This window comes from Pristis pectinata, chromosome 3 (genome assembly GCF_009764475.1).
Source record: "Pristis pectinata isolate sPriPec2 chromosome 3, sPriPec2.1.pri, whole genome shotgun sequence".
Classification (NCBI taxonomy): Eukaryota; Metazoa; Chordata; class Chondrichthyes; order Rhinopristiformes; family Pristidae; genus Pristis; species Pristis pectinata.
In genome coordinates, this window is record NC_067407.1 from 69,110,463 (window position 1) to 69,125,050 (window position 14,588).

Sequence of the window (14,588 nt, forward strand, 5' to 3'; positions counted from 1 at the left end):
GGGCAGAGAAAAGGTGGATGGTAACAGTCTTTTCCTCAAGGTAAGGGAGTCAAAACTAGGTGGCATAGATTAGGGTGAGAGGGGAACGATTTAAAAGGGACCTGAAGGGCAACTTTTTCATGCAGAGCATGGTGAGTATATGGAACGAGCTGCCAGAGGAAGTGGTTGAGGCAGGTACAATAGTATAATTTAAAAAGCACTTGGATGGTACATGGAGGTGCAGGGCTTAGAGGGATACATGTCAAATGCAGGAAATTGGGACTAGATGGGTGGCCTGGAGTAGTTGGGCTGAAGGGCCTGTATCCGTGCTGTATTGCTCTATGACTATCCTTTTATAATGTGGCAACCAGAACTAGACACAATACTCCAAATGCGGCCTAAGCATTGCATCATCGATCTGAAATTTATTACTAGCCCTGCTGTTTATATTTTGAGTTGGAAGCGATGCCCAAAACACTGGACTCTATCAAGATGACCAATGGTCCTGACCGGGAGGTGAGAGAGCACCTGTGTACACTTCCCACAGCCTGAAACGTCTCCATTCACCACCATCCTCTGCCCTGTTCTTTAGCCGGTTTCATATTCCTGTTCCAGTCTCTTTTATACTTCAGTTTTCCTGTTAGATAAACTACAACATCCATTGGAAGTCCAAATCCACCTCAACCTCATCAATCTGCTCAAAATGCTCAAGTTATTCAGAGACAATTTGCCCTAATAAATCCTTTTGTTTTCAATTCTATATAATTCCTGTCCCAGCCACTGATGCAGGCCTGGCTGAGCTGAATCCAAACATGGTGTGGTTTCTGAATCTGGTGAGCTTGGGTGGTTGAAATCTACTTTGACCTATTTCCATATAACTGAAGCAATATATAGAAATGAAACTGTTAATCCACTGCAAATACATCCATTCCATTGCTCCTTAAACCTGTTCCATATCTGACAGCACGCTGTGGCATCAGCAGACAAGGTCAGCAACATTAACATCACATGTTGAATTGTGCAGGGGTTTCCCACAACACCCTCAATGACGAGCTGAATCTAGGGAGCCACAGATAAAGTGGGAGATGGAATAGACTGAGTCTGCTTATCAGAGAGGGACAGAAATTCAGTCCACAATCCCAGCACACTTTATTGTCCATGTAAAACTTGATTTCTTTCACATACACTTTAATCCAGATGTGCTGAAGGGATTTGTACATAAGAAAGTGAGGCAGGAGCCAGCCATTTGCCCTCCAAGCCTGCTCCACCGTTCCACAGGTCCACGGCTGATTTTCCGATGTGCTGCCATTTTTCAGCACCTTCCCCACATTCCCACAATGTCTTGGATTTGAACTAACTCAGTGACTGTGCTCCACCATCTCATGGGGTAGAGAATACCAAAGATTCACCAGGCTCTGTGAGGAGAACTTTTCTCATCTCAGCCTAAGTGTAACCACCTCCCCCGCGCCCCCCCCCCCCCCCCCAGTCTCTACCTGTGCCTCTGGCCCCAGACTCCTCAGCTACGCTTCACGTTTCCCACATTACATTCCATCTGCCGTGTTCTCACTCTCTCACTCATCTTGTCCATATCCCCCTGAAGCCTCCTTACTTCATACTCTCAATCCCACCTAAATAATCAATTCTCTATCCATGTCAGTACATTACTCTGAATCCATGTGCTCTAACCTTGTATCAAAATCCAAACACACCACCTCCACTGGTTCCCCATTGTCTATTCTACCAGTCACATCCCCAGAGAATACTAACCAATTAGTCAAACATAATTTTCCTTTCAGAAGTCCTATTTTCTCACGGTGCTCCATTTGAACTTTTATTATAGATTCCAGTGTTTTCCCTCCCACTGATATATGACTAACATAACAGGGAAGTTCCCTGTTTTCCCTCTCCCTCTGTTCTTAAATAACGGAACCACATTTGCTACCCTCCAATTGACAGGAATGATTCCAGAATCTGATTAACTTTGGAAGATGACAACCAGATAACCATTCACTCTAAGTGTCTCCAAAGTCACTTCCTTCAAAACTCTGGGATGTAGATTATCAGCCTTCAAGCCCACTCACTAGATCCTTGATTCTCTCATATCCAGCAGATTTTGTGTGGCTTCTTCCATGAAGACAGGTGCAACATACTTGTTAAATTCCTTTGCTATTTCCTTATTCCCTGTTATAAATTCTCCTGTCTCACTTACAGGAATTTCACCTTACATGAGTCAAGACTTGGAGCGAGAGCAGGAGAGTTTAAAAGAGGTAGGGTTCAGGGCTTGCTTATGAGTTTCACCTTACAAGAATTTAAGAGGCAAATTTGCTAATAGTTAATAGTTAATTGGTTTTTAACAGCAGCCAATAAAAGAGAAGGTAGGGTCAAGCGGACAGACAGAAGATTCTGTGGCCGCAGAAGAGATGTCAGGATGGCGTGTTGCCTCCTGGGTGCCAGTATCATAGGTACCGGGATGATAGTGGTCTAAGAAAAACAAGGTAACATGCCTTAATGACTACTGACTCAGTGGCTCTGACAGCCACCATCATGAAGTGCTTCAAGAGGCTGGTCATGGCATGCATTAACTCCAGCCTCCCAGACAACCTCAACCCACTGCAATTCACCTACTGCCAACACAGGTCTACAGTGGATGCTACCTACCTGGCCCTACACTTCACCTTGGGAGCATCTGGACAGTAAAGACGCCTACATTAGACTACCGTTTATTGACTACAGCTCTGCCTTCAATACTATAATTCCAAGCAAACTCATCACCAAACTACGAGACCTGGGACTCAACACCTCCCTCTGCAATTGGATCCTTGACTTTTTGACCAAAAGACTGCAATCAGTGAGGATAGGCAACAAGACATCCAGCATGATTATTCTCAACACCGGTGCCCCACAAGGCTGTGTCCATAGCCCTCTACTCCCTATATACTCACGACTGCGTGGCCAGATTCTGCTCTTTAACTCTATCTACAAGTTTGCAGATGTTACCACCGTAGTGGGCCGTATCTCAAATAACGATGAGTCGGAGTACAGGAAAGAGATAGTTTAGTGACATGGTGTCATGACAACAACCTTTCCCTCAATGTCAGCAAAACAAAGGAGCTGGTCATTGACTTCAGGAAGGGGGCGGTGTACGTGCACCTGTCTACATCAACAGTGCTGAAGTTGAGAGCTTCAAGTTCCTAGGAGTGAACATCACCAATAGCCTGTCTTGGTCCAACCACATGGACACCATGGCCAAGAAAGCTCACTAGCACCTCTACTTCCTCAGGATGCTAAAGAAATTTGGCATGTCCTCTTTGACCCTCACAAATTTATATCAATGCACCATAGAAAGCATCCTATCTGGATGCATCACGGCTTGGTATGCCAATGCTTTGCCCGGGACTGCAAGAAACTGCGGAGTTGTGGACACAGCCCAGCACATTACGGAAACCAGCCTCCCCTCCATGGACTCCATCTATACCTCTCACTGCCTTGGTGAAGCAGCCAGCATAATCAAAGACCCCACCCAGCTGGGTCATTCTCTCTTCTCCCATCAGGCAGAAGATACAGGAGCCTGAGGGCACATACCACCAGGCTCAAGGACAGCTTCTATCCCACTGTGATAAGACTATTGAATGGTTCCCTTGTACAATGAGATGGACTCTTGACCTCACAATCTACCTTGTTTGATCTTGCAACTTATTGTCTACCGGCAATGCACTTCCCTGTAACTATGAGAATACTGATCAACCATATGCAATTCATTAATCTGAACTTTTTAACAAGATATTGCTTTTAATTAACTATGGTGTTTGCTGACCGTTGAGCTTGTTAACAGAAAAATCTCTCGGCTGGGGAGAGCTGTTCAGCCAAGCAGACAGGAGACAGCAGTTTCCATCATATTCAACAGCTATCACAGCGCCAGCAACCCAGGTTCAATTAGATAAGCCTACAAGAGGAGAGGCTGTGCTTGATTTGTTATTGGGAAATGAACCTGGTCAGGTGTCAGATCTCTCAGTGGGAGAGTATTTTGGAGATAGAATTATGATCACTATCTCCTTTACTATAGCATTGGAGAGGACTAGCAAGGTGTTTACTTGGAGTAAAGCGAATTATGAGGCTCTCAGGCAGGATGTTCTCAGGGAAAAGTACAGAAGAAATGTGGCAAATATTCAGGGGATATTTGTGTGGAGTTCTGCATTGGCATGTTCCAATGAGACAGGGGCGTCATGAGAAGATACAGGAACCGTGGTGTACAAAGGCTATAATAAATCTAGTCAAAAGGAAAAGAAAAGCTTACAAAAGGTACAGAGCTAGGTAATGTTAGAGATCTGGAGGAGTATAAGGCTAACAGGAAGGAGCATAAGAAGGAAATTAGGAGAGCCAGAAGGGGGCATGAGAAGGCCTTGGCGGGCAGGATTATGGAAAACCCCAAGGCATTCTACAAGTATGTGAAGAGCAAGAGGATAAGATGCGAAAGAATAGGGCCTATCAAGTGCAGCAATGGGAAAGTGTGTATGGATCTGGAAGAAATAGCAGAGGTACTTAATGAATACTTTACATCAGTATTCACACCGGAAAAAGATCTGGGGGATTGTAGTGAGGACTTGCAGCGGGCTGAAAAGCTTGAGCATGTAGATATTAGGAAAGAGAAGGTGCTAGAACTTTTGGAAAGCGTCAAGTTGTATAAGTCGCTGGGACCGGATGAGATGTACCCCCAAGCTGCTGTGGGAGGCGAGGGAGGAGATTGCGGAGCCTCTGACGATGATCTTTGCATCATTGATAGAGACGGGAGAGGTTCCAGAAGATTGGAGGGTTGCGAATGTGGTTCCCTCTTTCAAGAAAGGGAGTAGAGATAGCCCTGGCAATTATAGACCAGTGAGTCGTACGTCAGTGATTGGTAAACTGATGGAAAAGATCCTGAGAGGCAGGATTTATGAACATTTGGAGAGGTATAATATGATTAGGAATAGTCAGCATGACTTTGTCAAGGGCAGGTCCTGCTTTATGAGCCTGATTGAATTTTTTGAGGATGTGACTAAGCACATCGATGAAGGAGAGCAGTAGATGTAGTGTATATGGATTTCAGCAAGGCATTTGAGAAGGTACCCCATTGCAAGGCTTATTGAGAAAGTAAGGAGGCATGGGATCCAAGGGGACATTGCAATGTGGATCCAGAACTGGCTGGCCCACAGAAGGCAAAGAGTGGTTGTTGAGGGGTTGTATTCTGGATGGAGGTCGGTGACCAGTGGTGTACCTCAGGGATCTGTACTGGGACCCTTGCTCTTTGTGATTTTTTTTAATATAAACTACTTGGATGAGGAAGTGGAGGGGTGGGTTAGTAAGTTTGCGGATGATGCAAAGGTTGGAGGTGTTGTGGATGGGCTGTCAGAGGTTACAGTGGGACATAGATAGGATGCAAAGTTGGGCTGAGAAGTGGCAGATGCAGTTCAACCCAGCTAAGTGTGAAGTGGTTCATTTTGGTAGGTCAAATATGTTGGCGGAATATAGTACTCGGCCTTTTCTCCTTGGAGCGACAGAGGATGAGAGGTGACCTGATAGAGGTGTATAAGATGATGAGGCATTGATTGGATAGATAGAGGCTTTTCCCCAGGGCTGCTATGGTTGCCACAAGAGGACATAGGTTTAAGGTGCTGGGGAGTAGGAATAGCTGAGATGTCGGGGTAAGTTTTTTTTTACTCAGAGTGGTGAGTGCATGGAATGGTCTACCAGCAATGGTGGTGGAAGCTGATACGATAGGGTCTTTTAGGAGACTTTTGGATAAGTACATGGAGCTGAGAAAAATAGAGGGCTACAGGTTAGCCTAGTAATTTCTAAGGTAGGGATATGTTCGGCACAGCCTTGTGGGCCGAAGGGCCTGAATTGTGCTGTAGGTTTTCTATGTTTCTAATTCCAGCCACTGTCTGTGAGGGGTTTGTATGTTCTCCCCATGTCTGTGTGGTTTCCTCCAGGTGCTCCAACTTCCTCCCACATTCCAAAGACATACGGGTTAGGAAGGTGTGGGCATGCTATGTTGGTGCCAGAAGCATGGGAACACTTGCAGGCTGCCCCCAGAACACTACACAAAAATGCATTTCACTGTGTTTCGATGTACGTGACTAATAAAGGTATTTTATCTTAATGAAGGAGACCTTAGGACTAGGAGGTCTGTCAACACATGAAGCAGGTCCTGCCAGTCCCCAGAAATGGCCCCCCACACCTCTGCACCAAATGACTGGACCAATACCCTGCTCCAGCCTCTGCACTCTGTTCTCATGGCTCTCTCCTTCCCATACCTTTAGTATTACTTGCCAATGTGGTACTTTATCAATTGATTGCTAAGACTGACACAAAGTAGCAATGTCAAGTTTCCCACATCACGTGCAATAATCAGAAGATGCTACAGTTCCACCTCACAACTTGCAGGATTTTTGTATGAACAGTTCCGAACATACGACAATGGGTCAAAACCTGTTGCGAAATGAAGGCGGTTCTGCACGTGTTTGAGACTCCCAAACAGGGAAGGGTCAAACATTGATCAGGCTGTTCTCACAAGTTAAACATTGAGATCATTCAGCCCCCTTCTACCATTCAATGTGACTGTGACTGATCATCCACTTCTGCACCCAGCTACCTCCTCTCATCCTCTGCTCCCTTCAGTATTAAAAAGTATACAGTACCTATCTATCTGAATAATTTAATGCCGAGCCAGAGAATTCCACGAGTTCATCAGCCTTGAGGAAATTTCTCCTCATCTGTTCTAAATGACATAGCCCATATCCTGACGCTGTGACCAACAGTGGAGTTGAATTCCACTAGTCATTGTGCTCAACTATCTGCAACTGAACAAGCCCATTCATGTGAAGGAATTGCACAAGGCAATGTATATCCCTGAATTACATGTAATTGTTGCATAATAAGTGACTTAATATATTTAATGTTTCATTTTAATTTTTTCAAATGTCAGAAATATTCAAAATCTTTAAAAAAAAACAAAAAAAAAACTACAGATGACACACAATAAATGGCAGAAGCACTCAGATCTTACAGCATTTGCAGAAACAGCTGTTGATCTTTCATCAGTGGTGTTTGACCAGTGGGAAAGCCTGACTTCAAAACTCTCCCAGCCATTTGGTGAGCACCTCCACGTCAGACCTCTATCAGAACCCAGTCAGCATCTGGGATCTGCAAAAGGCAAGTCTATATTTCAGTAGCTAGCATAAGCCCATGATGTTCAAGATGCCCCTTTACTGGATGAGCTTGTTACTGATCCAACCTGCCTCTTTGTGAGTTTGTGAACATAAATTCATTTAACACAAGCAGTAACAGGACATCAGAGTAATTCTTCAGGGCAGAGTGGAGAATGTGTAAGTGTGACAAATCTCACCATTCCAAAGCTTAAAATATGAAAATGTTCCAGTGAACTTGACAGATAAAACACAGAAGCCAATATAAATTTCTATCCTTTCATGACAAACTTTTATTCAAGACAGAAATGAAAGTCACAGTTTTCAGCAGCTCAGAGAAACTGCAACACTCCTCCCTCCTGTCACTAGAGCCTTGAGCCACCCAGACAGGAGGGGGAATTTTTCATCCTATTCCTTTTACACAATAGATGGAACTTAAATATTCACTATATGTGCCACTGTAACACAAACAATAGATGAAGGAGCATTTTATGTTGTATTTTGCTAACTAACACTAAAATACAAATTATGTCTGACAAATATTATGGCTGTATCTATAGTTGCTTTAGCCATCCAGTTCTCCACTTTGAACCGCATCATGGTAACTCTTTCCTTTGTCCTGCTTTTCCTCTGGATAAAGTTTGATAAGATCATCAATGCGAAGGATGGTAATAGCAGCTTCTGTTGCAAACTTCAGACTCTTAGTTTTCACCATAGTTGGCTCAAATACCCCAGCTTGCTTGTTGTCTCTTGGCTTACCATTCACTAAATCAAGGCCAATCCTATGTAAGGAAAGAAAAGTGTGTTGTATGTTTCAAATAGGGATTTAAAAATGAGGCTAGGCAATCAGACCAAGAAACCTTCACATCAACCTCACTTGGAGCTTGACCATGACACAAAGTCCCTAAATCGCCTATGAGAGCCAAAATAATCATTCCCTCTAAAAATAATCAAATCTAAGACATCCTATAAAAGTTGTGGGGGAAAGGGACTCAGCTTCAATAGAATGTTCTTCCGCTATTCCAGGCAGCGAACTTGCCTCCTTTGCTAATGATAATTCACCCAACAAAGATGGATTAAAAACCTATTATAAATGAAAAGTCCATCAAAACCAAAGCCATGCCAGAGTTAAATTTTAATGTGCAAGAAGTTGTTACAGTTGGTTTTGCTCTGTCTCTTCAATGCCTTATTTCTACTGTGGACATGAACACAGAACAGTACAGCAGAATCTGTGCCAACCATGATCCCAATTTAAAGTTATTCCGCTGTAACTTGCCTGAACTAAACAGACAAAGTGAACTTATCACTTTAACGCAAACACCCTTTTAACAATGTAATTAATAATTACTGCCAAATTGTCTCATTCCTCCATCTTATGAATTTTTGGATAGTTTTAGAATGTCTTCCCCCTCTCCCGACTTTTCTTCATTCTATTTTCCTCGCTCAAGCTATTTTCTTTCCGCGCCCAATTTTACACTGAATTTCTGCTGACCTCATAATGTACTGACAATGGGCTGAATGTGTCAACGTTCCATGGATTCACCTTCTCCATATCTCCTGTCATTGGTTTGAAGAAACAACCTTTCATTGCTCCATTTTCTCAAGTTCCAGATGCCCAGTCTGCCTCACTCCATCAGTCAGCTTCAGCCTTACCACCAGTCAGGTCTAATGATGGCAGTTCACCTCCGATGTTTTGCTGAAAAAAATTTCTTTCCACTAAGGTTGTATTTAATTTAAACAGTGGAATGGCCTTGAAACTAAGTCTTCTATTTGGAATTATCCCACAAGTGGAGGCAGTTTCCTCAGTCCTTGGGAATGACGTGAAGTTGAAAGCAGGCCAAGCCTGAATGTTACTTATTGACTAGGTTCCCAACTACACATTAAACTGCCAGCAAGTCTGAACTGTAGAACCTCTGTCCAGTGCTGCTCCTACAGTATGAGCAAAAGTGACAAGTGCGTCAATAACTATTCCACTCACTCTGACTGTTGATCCCAAAACAAACTAATGGAATTTAATCTGGGCAAATGCGAGGTATTGATCTTTGGCAGACTAAATGTAAAGGGATAATACACTGTTAATGGCAGGACCCTTAACAGTGTTGATGTACAGTGGAATCTTGGGGTTCAATTCCATAGCTCCCTGAAAGTGGCTGCACAAGTCGAAAGGGTGCTAAGGAAGACATATGGCATGCTTGCCTTTACTGGTCAAGGCAATGAGTTCAAGAGTCAGGAAGTTATGTTGCAGCTTTATAAAACTCTAGTTAAGCTGCATCTGGAGTATTGTGTTCAATTTTGGTCACCCCATAACAGGAAGGATATGGTGACAATGGAGACGGTGCAGAAGAGGTGAATGCTGCCTGCTATAGGGAGAAACACACAAAGCGCTGGAGGAACTCAGCTATGAGGTTGGATATACTCGGGTTGTTTTCTCTGGAGCAGTAGAGGCTGACGGGCACGCCTGATAGAAATTTAGAACATGGAAAAACTATAGCACAATTCAGGCCCTTCGGCCCACAAACCTGTGCCGAACATGTCTCAACCCTAGAAATTACTAGGCTTACGCGTAGCCCTCTATTTTTCTCAGCTCCATGTACCTATCCAACAGTCTCTTAAAAGACCCTATCGTATCCACCTCCACCACCGTTGCCGGCAGCCCATTCCACGCACTCACCACTCTCGGAGTAAAAAAAACTTACCCCGACATCTCCCCTATACCTACTCCCCAGCACCTTAAACCTATGTCTTCTTGTGGCCACCATTTTAGCCCTGGGGAAAAGCCTCTATCTACCTGATCAATACCTCTTATCATCTTATATACCTCTATCAGGTGCCCCCTCATTCTCTGTCGCTCCAAGGAGAAAAGGCCGAGTTCCCTCAACCTACTTTCATAAGGCATGCTCCGCATTCCAGGCAGCATCCTAGTAAATCTCCTCTGCACCCTTTCTATGGCTTCCACATCCTTCCTGTAGTGAGGCGACCAGAACTGAGCACAGTACCCCAAGTGGGGTCTGACCAGGGACCTACATAGCTGCGACAATACCTCTCGGCTCCTAAATTCAATTCCCCGATTGATGAAGGACAATACACCATATGCCTTCTTAACCACAGAGTCAACCTGCGCAGCTGCTTTGAGTGTCCTATGGACACGGACCTCAAGATCCCTCTGATCCTCCACACTGATAAGAGTCCTACCATTAAGACTATATTCTGCCATCATATTTGACCTACCAAAATGAACCACTTCACACTTAGCTGGGTTGAACTGCATCTGCCACTTCTCAGCCCAACTTTGCATCCTATCTATGTCCCACTGTAACCTCTGACAGCCCTCCAAACTATCCACAACACCCCCAACCTTTGTGTCATCCGCAAACTTACTAATCCACCCCTCCACTTCCTCATCCTGGTCATTTATAAAAATCACAAAGAGCAAGGGTCCCAGTACAGATCCCTGAGGTACACCACTGGTCACCGACCTCCACTCAGAATACGACCCTTCAACAACCACTCTTTGCCTTCTGTGGGCCAGCCAGTTCTGGATCCACATTGCAATGCCCCCTTGGATCCTATGCCACCTTACTTTCTCGATAAGCCTTGCATGGGGTACCTTATCAAACGCTTTGCTGAAATCCATATACACAACATCTACCACTCTCCCTTCATCGATGTGTTTAGTCACATACTCAAAAAATTCAATCAGGCTCGTAAGGCAGGACCTGCCCTTGACAAAAGCCATGCTAACTATTCCTAACCATATTATACCTTTCCAAATGTTCATAAATCCTGCATCTCAGGATGTTTTCCATTAGTTTACCAACCACTGAGGTGAGACTCACTGGTCTATAATTCCTTGGGCTATCCCTAGTCCCTTTCCTGAATAAGGGAACAACATCCGCAACCCTTCAATCTTCCAGAACCTCTCCCGTTTCCATCGACGATGCAAACATCATCATCAGAGGCTTCACAATCTCTTCCCTTGCCTCCCACAGCAGCCTGGGGTACATCTCATCCGGTCCCGGCGACTTATCCAACTTCATGCTTTCCAGAAGTTTCAGCACCTCCCTTTTCCTAAAGCTTTTCAGCCCGCTGCAAGTCCCCGCTACAATCCCCCAGATCTTTTTCCGTAGTGAATACTGATGTAAAGTATTCATTAAGTACCTCTGCCATTTCTTCCGGATCCATACACACTTTCCCACTACTGCACTTGATAGGCCCTATTCTTTGGCATCTTATCCTCTTGCTCTTCACATACCTGTTAGAATGCCTTGGGGTTTTCCCTAATCCTGCCCACCAAGGCCTTCTCATGCCCCCTTCTGGCTCTCCTAATCTCCTTAAGCTCCTTCCTATTACTTATACTCTTCCAGATCTCTTAACATTACCTAACTCTCTGTACCTTTTGTAAGCTTTTCTTTTCCTTTTGACTAGATTTATTATAGCCTTTGTACACCACGGTTCCTGTATCTTCTCGTGACTCCCGTCTCATTGGAACATGCCAATGCAGAACTCCACACAAATATCCCCTGAATATTTGCCACACTTCTTCTGTACTTTTCCCTGAGAACATCTGTTCCCAATCTAATCTTCCAATTTCCTACCTGAGAGCCTCATAATTCCCTTTACTCCAAGTAAACACCTTTCTAGTCTGTCCCTATCTCTCTCCAGTGCTAACGTAAAGGAGATAGAATTATGATCACTATCACCAAAATGTTCACCCACTGAGAGATCTGACACCTGACCAGGTTCATTTCCCAATACCAAATCAAGCACAGCCTCTCCTCTTGTAGGCCTATCTACATATTGTGTCAAGAATCCTTCCTGAACACACCTAACAAACTCCACCCCATCTAAACCCCTGGAGATGCCAATTAATGTTTGGGAAATTAAAATCCCCCATCACAACAACTCTGTTATTCTCATACCTTTCTAGGATCTGCTTCCCTATCTACTCCTCAATATCCCTGTTACTATTGGGCGGCCTATAAAAAACACCCCATAAAGTAATTGACCCCTTCCTGTTCCTAACCTCCACCCACAGAGACTTCGTAGACAGTCCCTCCACGACGTCCACCTTTTCCGCAGCTGTGACACCATCTCTGATCAACAGTGCCACTCCCCCACCTCTTTTACCTCCCTCCCTGTCCTTTCTGAAACATCTGAAACCCGGCACTTGAAGCAACCATTCCAGTCCCTGCGCCATCCAAGTCTCCGTAATGGCCACCACATCATAGCTCCAAGTATTGACCCAAGCTCTAAGCTCATCTGCCTTGTTCACAATACTCCTTGCGTTAAAATAGACACATCTCAAATCTGTCTGAGCACGTCCCCTCTCCATCACCTGCCTATCATACCTACTACTAGCTTTTTCTATTTGAGAGCCAAACACCTCTTCCCCAGTCTCTCCAGTTCGGATCCCACCCCACAACAATTCTAGTTTAAACCCTCCCCAGTAGCCTTAGCAAACCTCCCCGCCAGGATATTGGTCCCCCGGGAGTCAAGTGCAACCCGTCCTCTTTGAACAGGTCATACCTGCCCCAAGAGAGGCCCAATGATCCAGAAATCTGAATCCCTGCTCCTTACTCCAATCCCTCAGCCTAACCTCCTCCTCATTCTGTTCCTATACCCACTGTCACTTAGCACAGGCAGTAACCTGGAAATTACTACCTTTGAGGTCCTGCTTCTCAACTTCCTTCCTAATTCTCTATAGTCTTTTTTCAGGACCTCATTCCTTTCCCTAGCTATGTCATTGGTACCAATATGTACCACGACCTCTGGCTGTTCTCCCTCCCGCTTCAGGATATCTTGGACGCGATCTGAAACATCCCGGACCCTGGCACCTGGGAGGCAAACTACCTTCCAAGTTTCTTTCCTGCGTCCACAGAATCGCTCGTCTGCCCACCTAACTATAGAGTCCCCCATCACTAATGCCCTCCTCTCTCCTTCCCTACCCTCCTGAGCCACAGGGCCAGACTCTGTGCCAGAGACACTGCCACTGCTGCTTCCCCCAGGTAGGCTGTCTCCCCCAACAGCATTCAAGCAGGAGTACTTATTATCAAGGGGTACAGCTACAGGGGTACTCTCTAATACCTAACTCTTCCCCTTCCCCCTCCTGACTGTGACCCACTTGCCTGACTCCCGTGGCCCCGGTGTGACCACCTGCCTATAACTCCTTTCTATCACCTCCTCATTCTCCCTGACCAGACACAGGTCATCGAGCTGCACCTGATGCAGACGTAGCCCTCCCGGAGGCAGGGAAACTCCGGGAACTCCCACATCTGACGCTGAGTACAGGATACCACACTCATACCCTTTCCTTTCCTCAAGTCACCTACCTTTCCTCACCCCTTTACGCCAAAGCCCAAAACACTCTGTTCCCTCTCACTCAGCTGCCCGCTCCAAAGCTGCCCGCTAGATATGGCAGTTTGCTTTTTAAACTGCCCGTGCTACGCCTGCGCAGTCCAGCCCCCACTCCTCCCGATTAAAACTTATAAGACACTTAAAACAGAACCTTATAAAAATCTAACCCTAATAACAACAACCCTATTAAAAACTAACCCTTCTAATTAAAACCCTATTTAAAAAGATAAAAAAGAAAAACTTATATGCTCCGAAGTCTTCCGAAGCGAAACCCACGAAGCCTCTGAAGTTTTTTTCTCTCCCCACTTTTATTTTGTAACTTATAAGATTATGAGAGGCATAGATAGAGTAGACAGCCAGTATCTTTTTTTCCAGGATTGAAATCTCTAATACTAGAGGGCATGCACTTAAGATGAGAGAGGGCGCAAGCTCAAAGCAGATGCACAGGGCAAGTTTTTTTTACACAGAGAGGTGGGTGCCTGGAATGCAATGCCAGGGGTGGTGGTGGAGGCAGACACAATAGAGGTTAGATGAATATCTAATACATGAATATGTAGAGAATGAAGGGATATGGACCATGTGCAGGCAGAAGGGATTAGTGTAATTAGGTGTCATTGGCTTAATTAGTTCGGCATAACATTATCAGCTGAAAGGCCTGTTCCTGTACTTCACTGTTCTATGTACTTGATAGAGGCATACAAGATTATGAGAGGAGAGTGGACAGCCAGCACCTTTCTCCCAGTGCGGCAATGGCAAATACCAGAGAACTTCTGTTTAAGGTGAGTGGAGGGAAGTTTGGGGAGATGTCAGAGGAAGGTTTTTTTTACACTAAGAGTGGTGGGTGCCTGGAATGCACTACCATGGGTGGTGGTACAGCTTGATAAAATAGGGACATTTAAGAGACTATTAGGTAGGCACATGGATGTAAGAAGAATGGAAGGTTATGGGTTGTGCAGGAGGGAAGGGTTAGATTGTGGAGTAGGTTTATATACGTTGGCACAACATCGTGGGCTGAAGGGCCCATACTGTGCTCTGTAATCAGAGTCACACTGAAAATCAATAAAAATTAATCTT

The 14,588-nt window shown here is 44.8% G+C and overlaps 1 protein-coding gene across 1 annotated transcript in view; it reads right to left on the bottom strand.

Annotated features, from left to right (window-relative positions):
* Positions 1 to 7,425: 7,425 nt before the first annotated feature.
* tcp1 (t-complex 1) overlaps positions 7,426 to 14,588 on the bottom strand; it is a 54,574-nt gene continuing 47,411 nt past the window's right edge. The window contains exon 12 of the mRNA XM_052011387.1: positions 7,426 to 7,942. Within this exon, the coding sequence (XP_051867347.1) occupies positions 7,726 to 7,942 (217 nt within the window). The 3' untranslated portion in view covers positions 7,426 to 7,725. The remainder of the gene's footprint in view (positions 7,943 to 14,588) is intronic.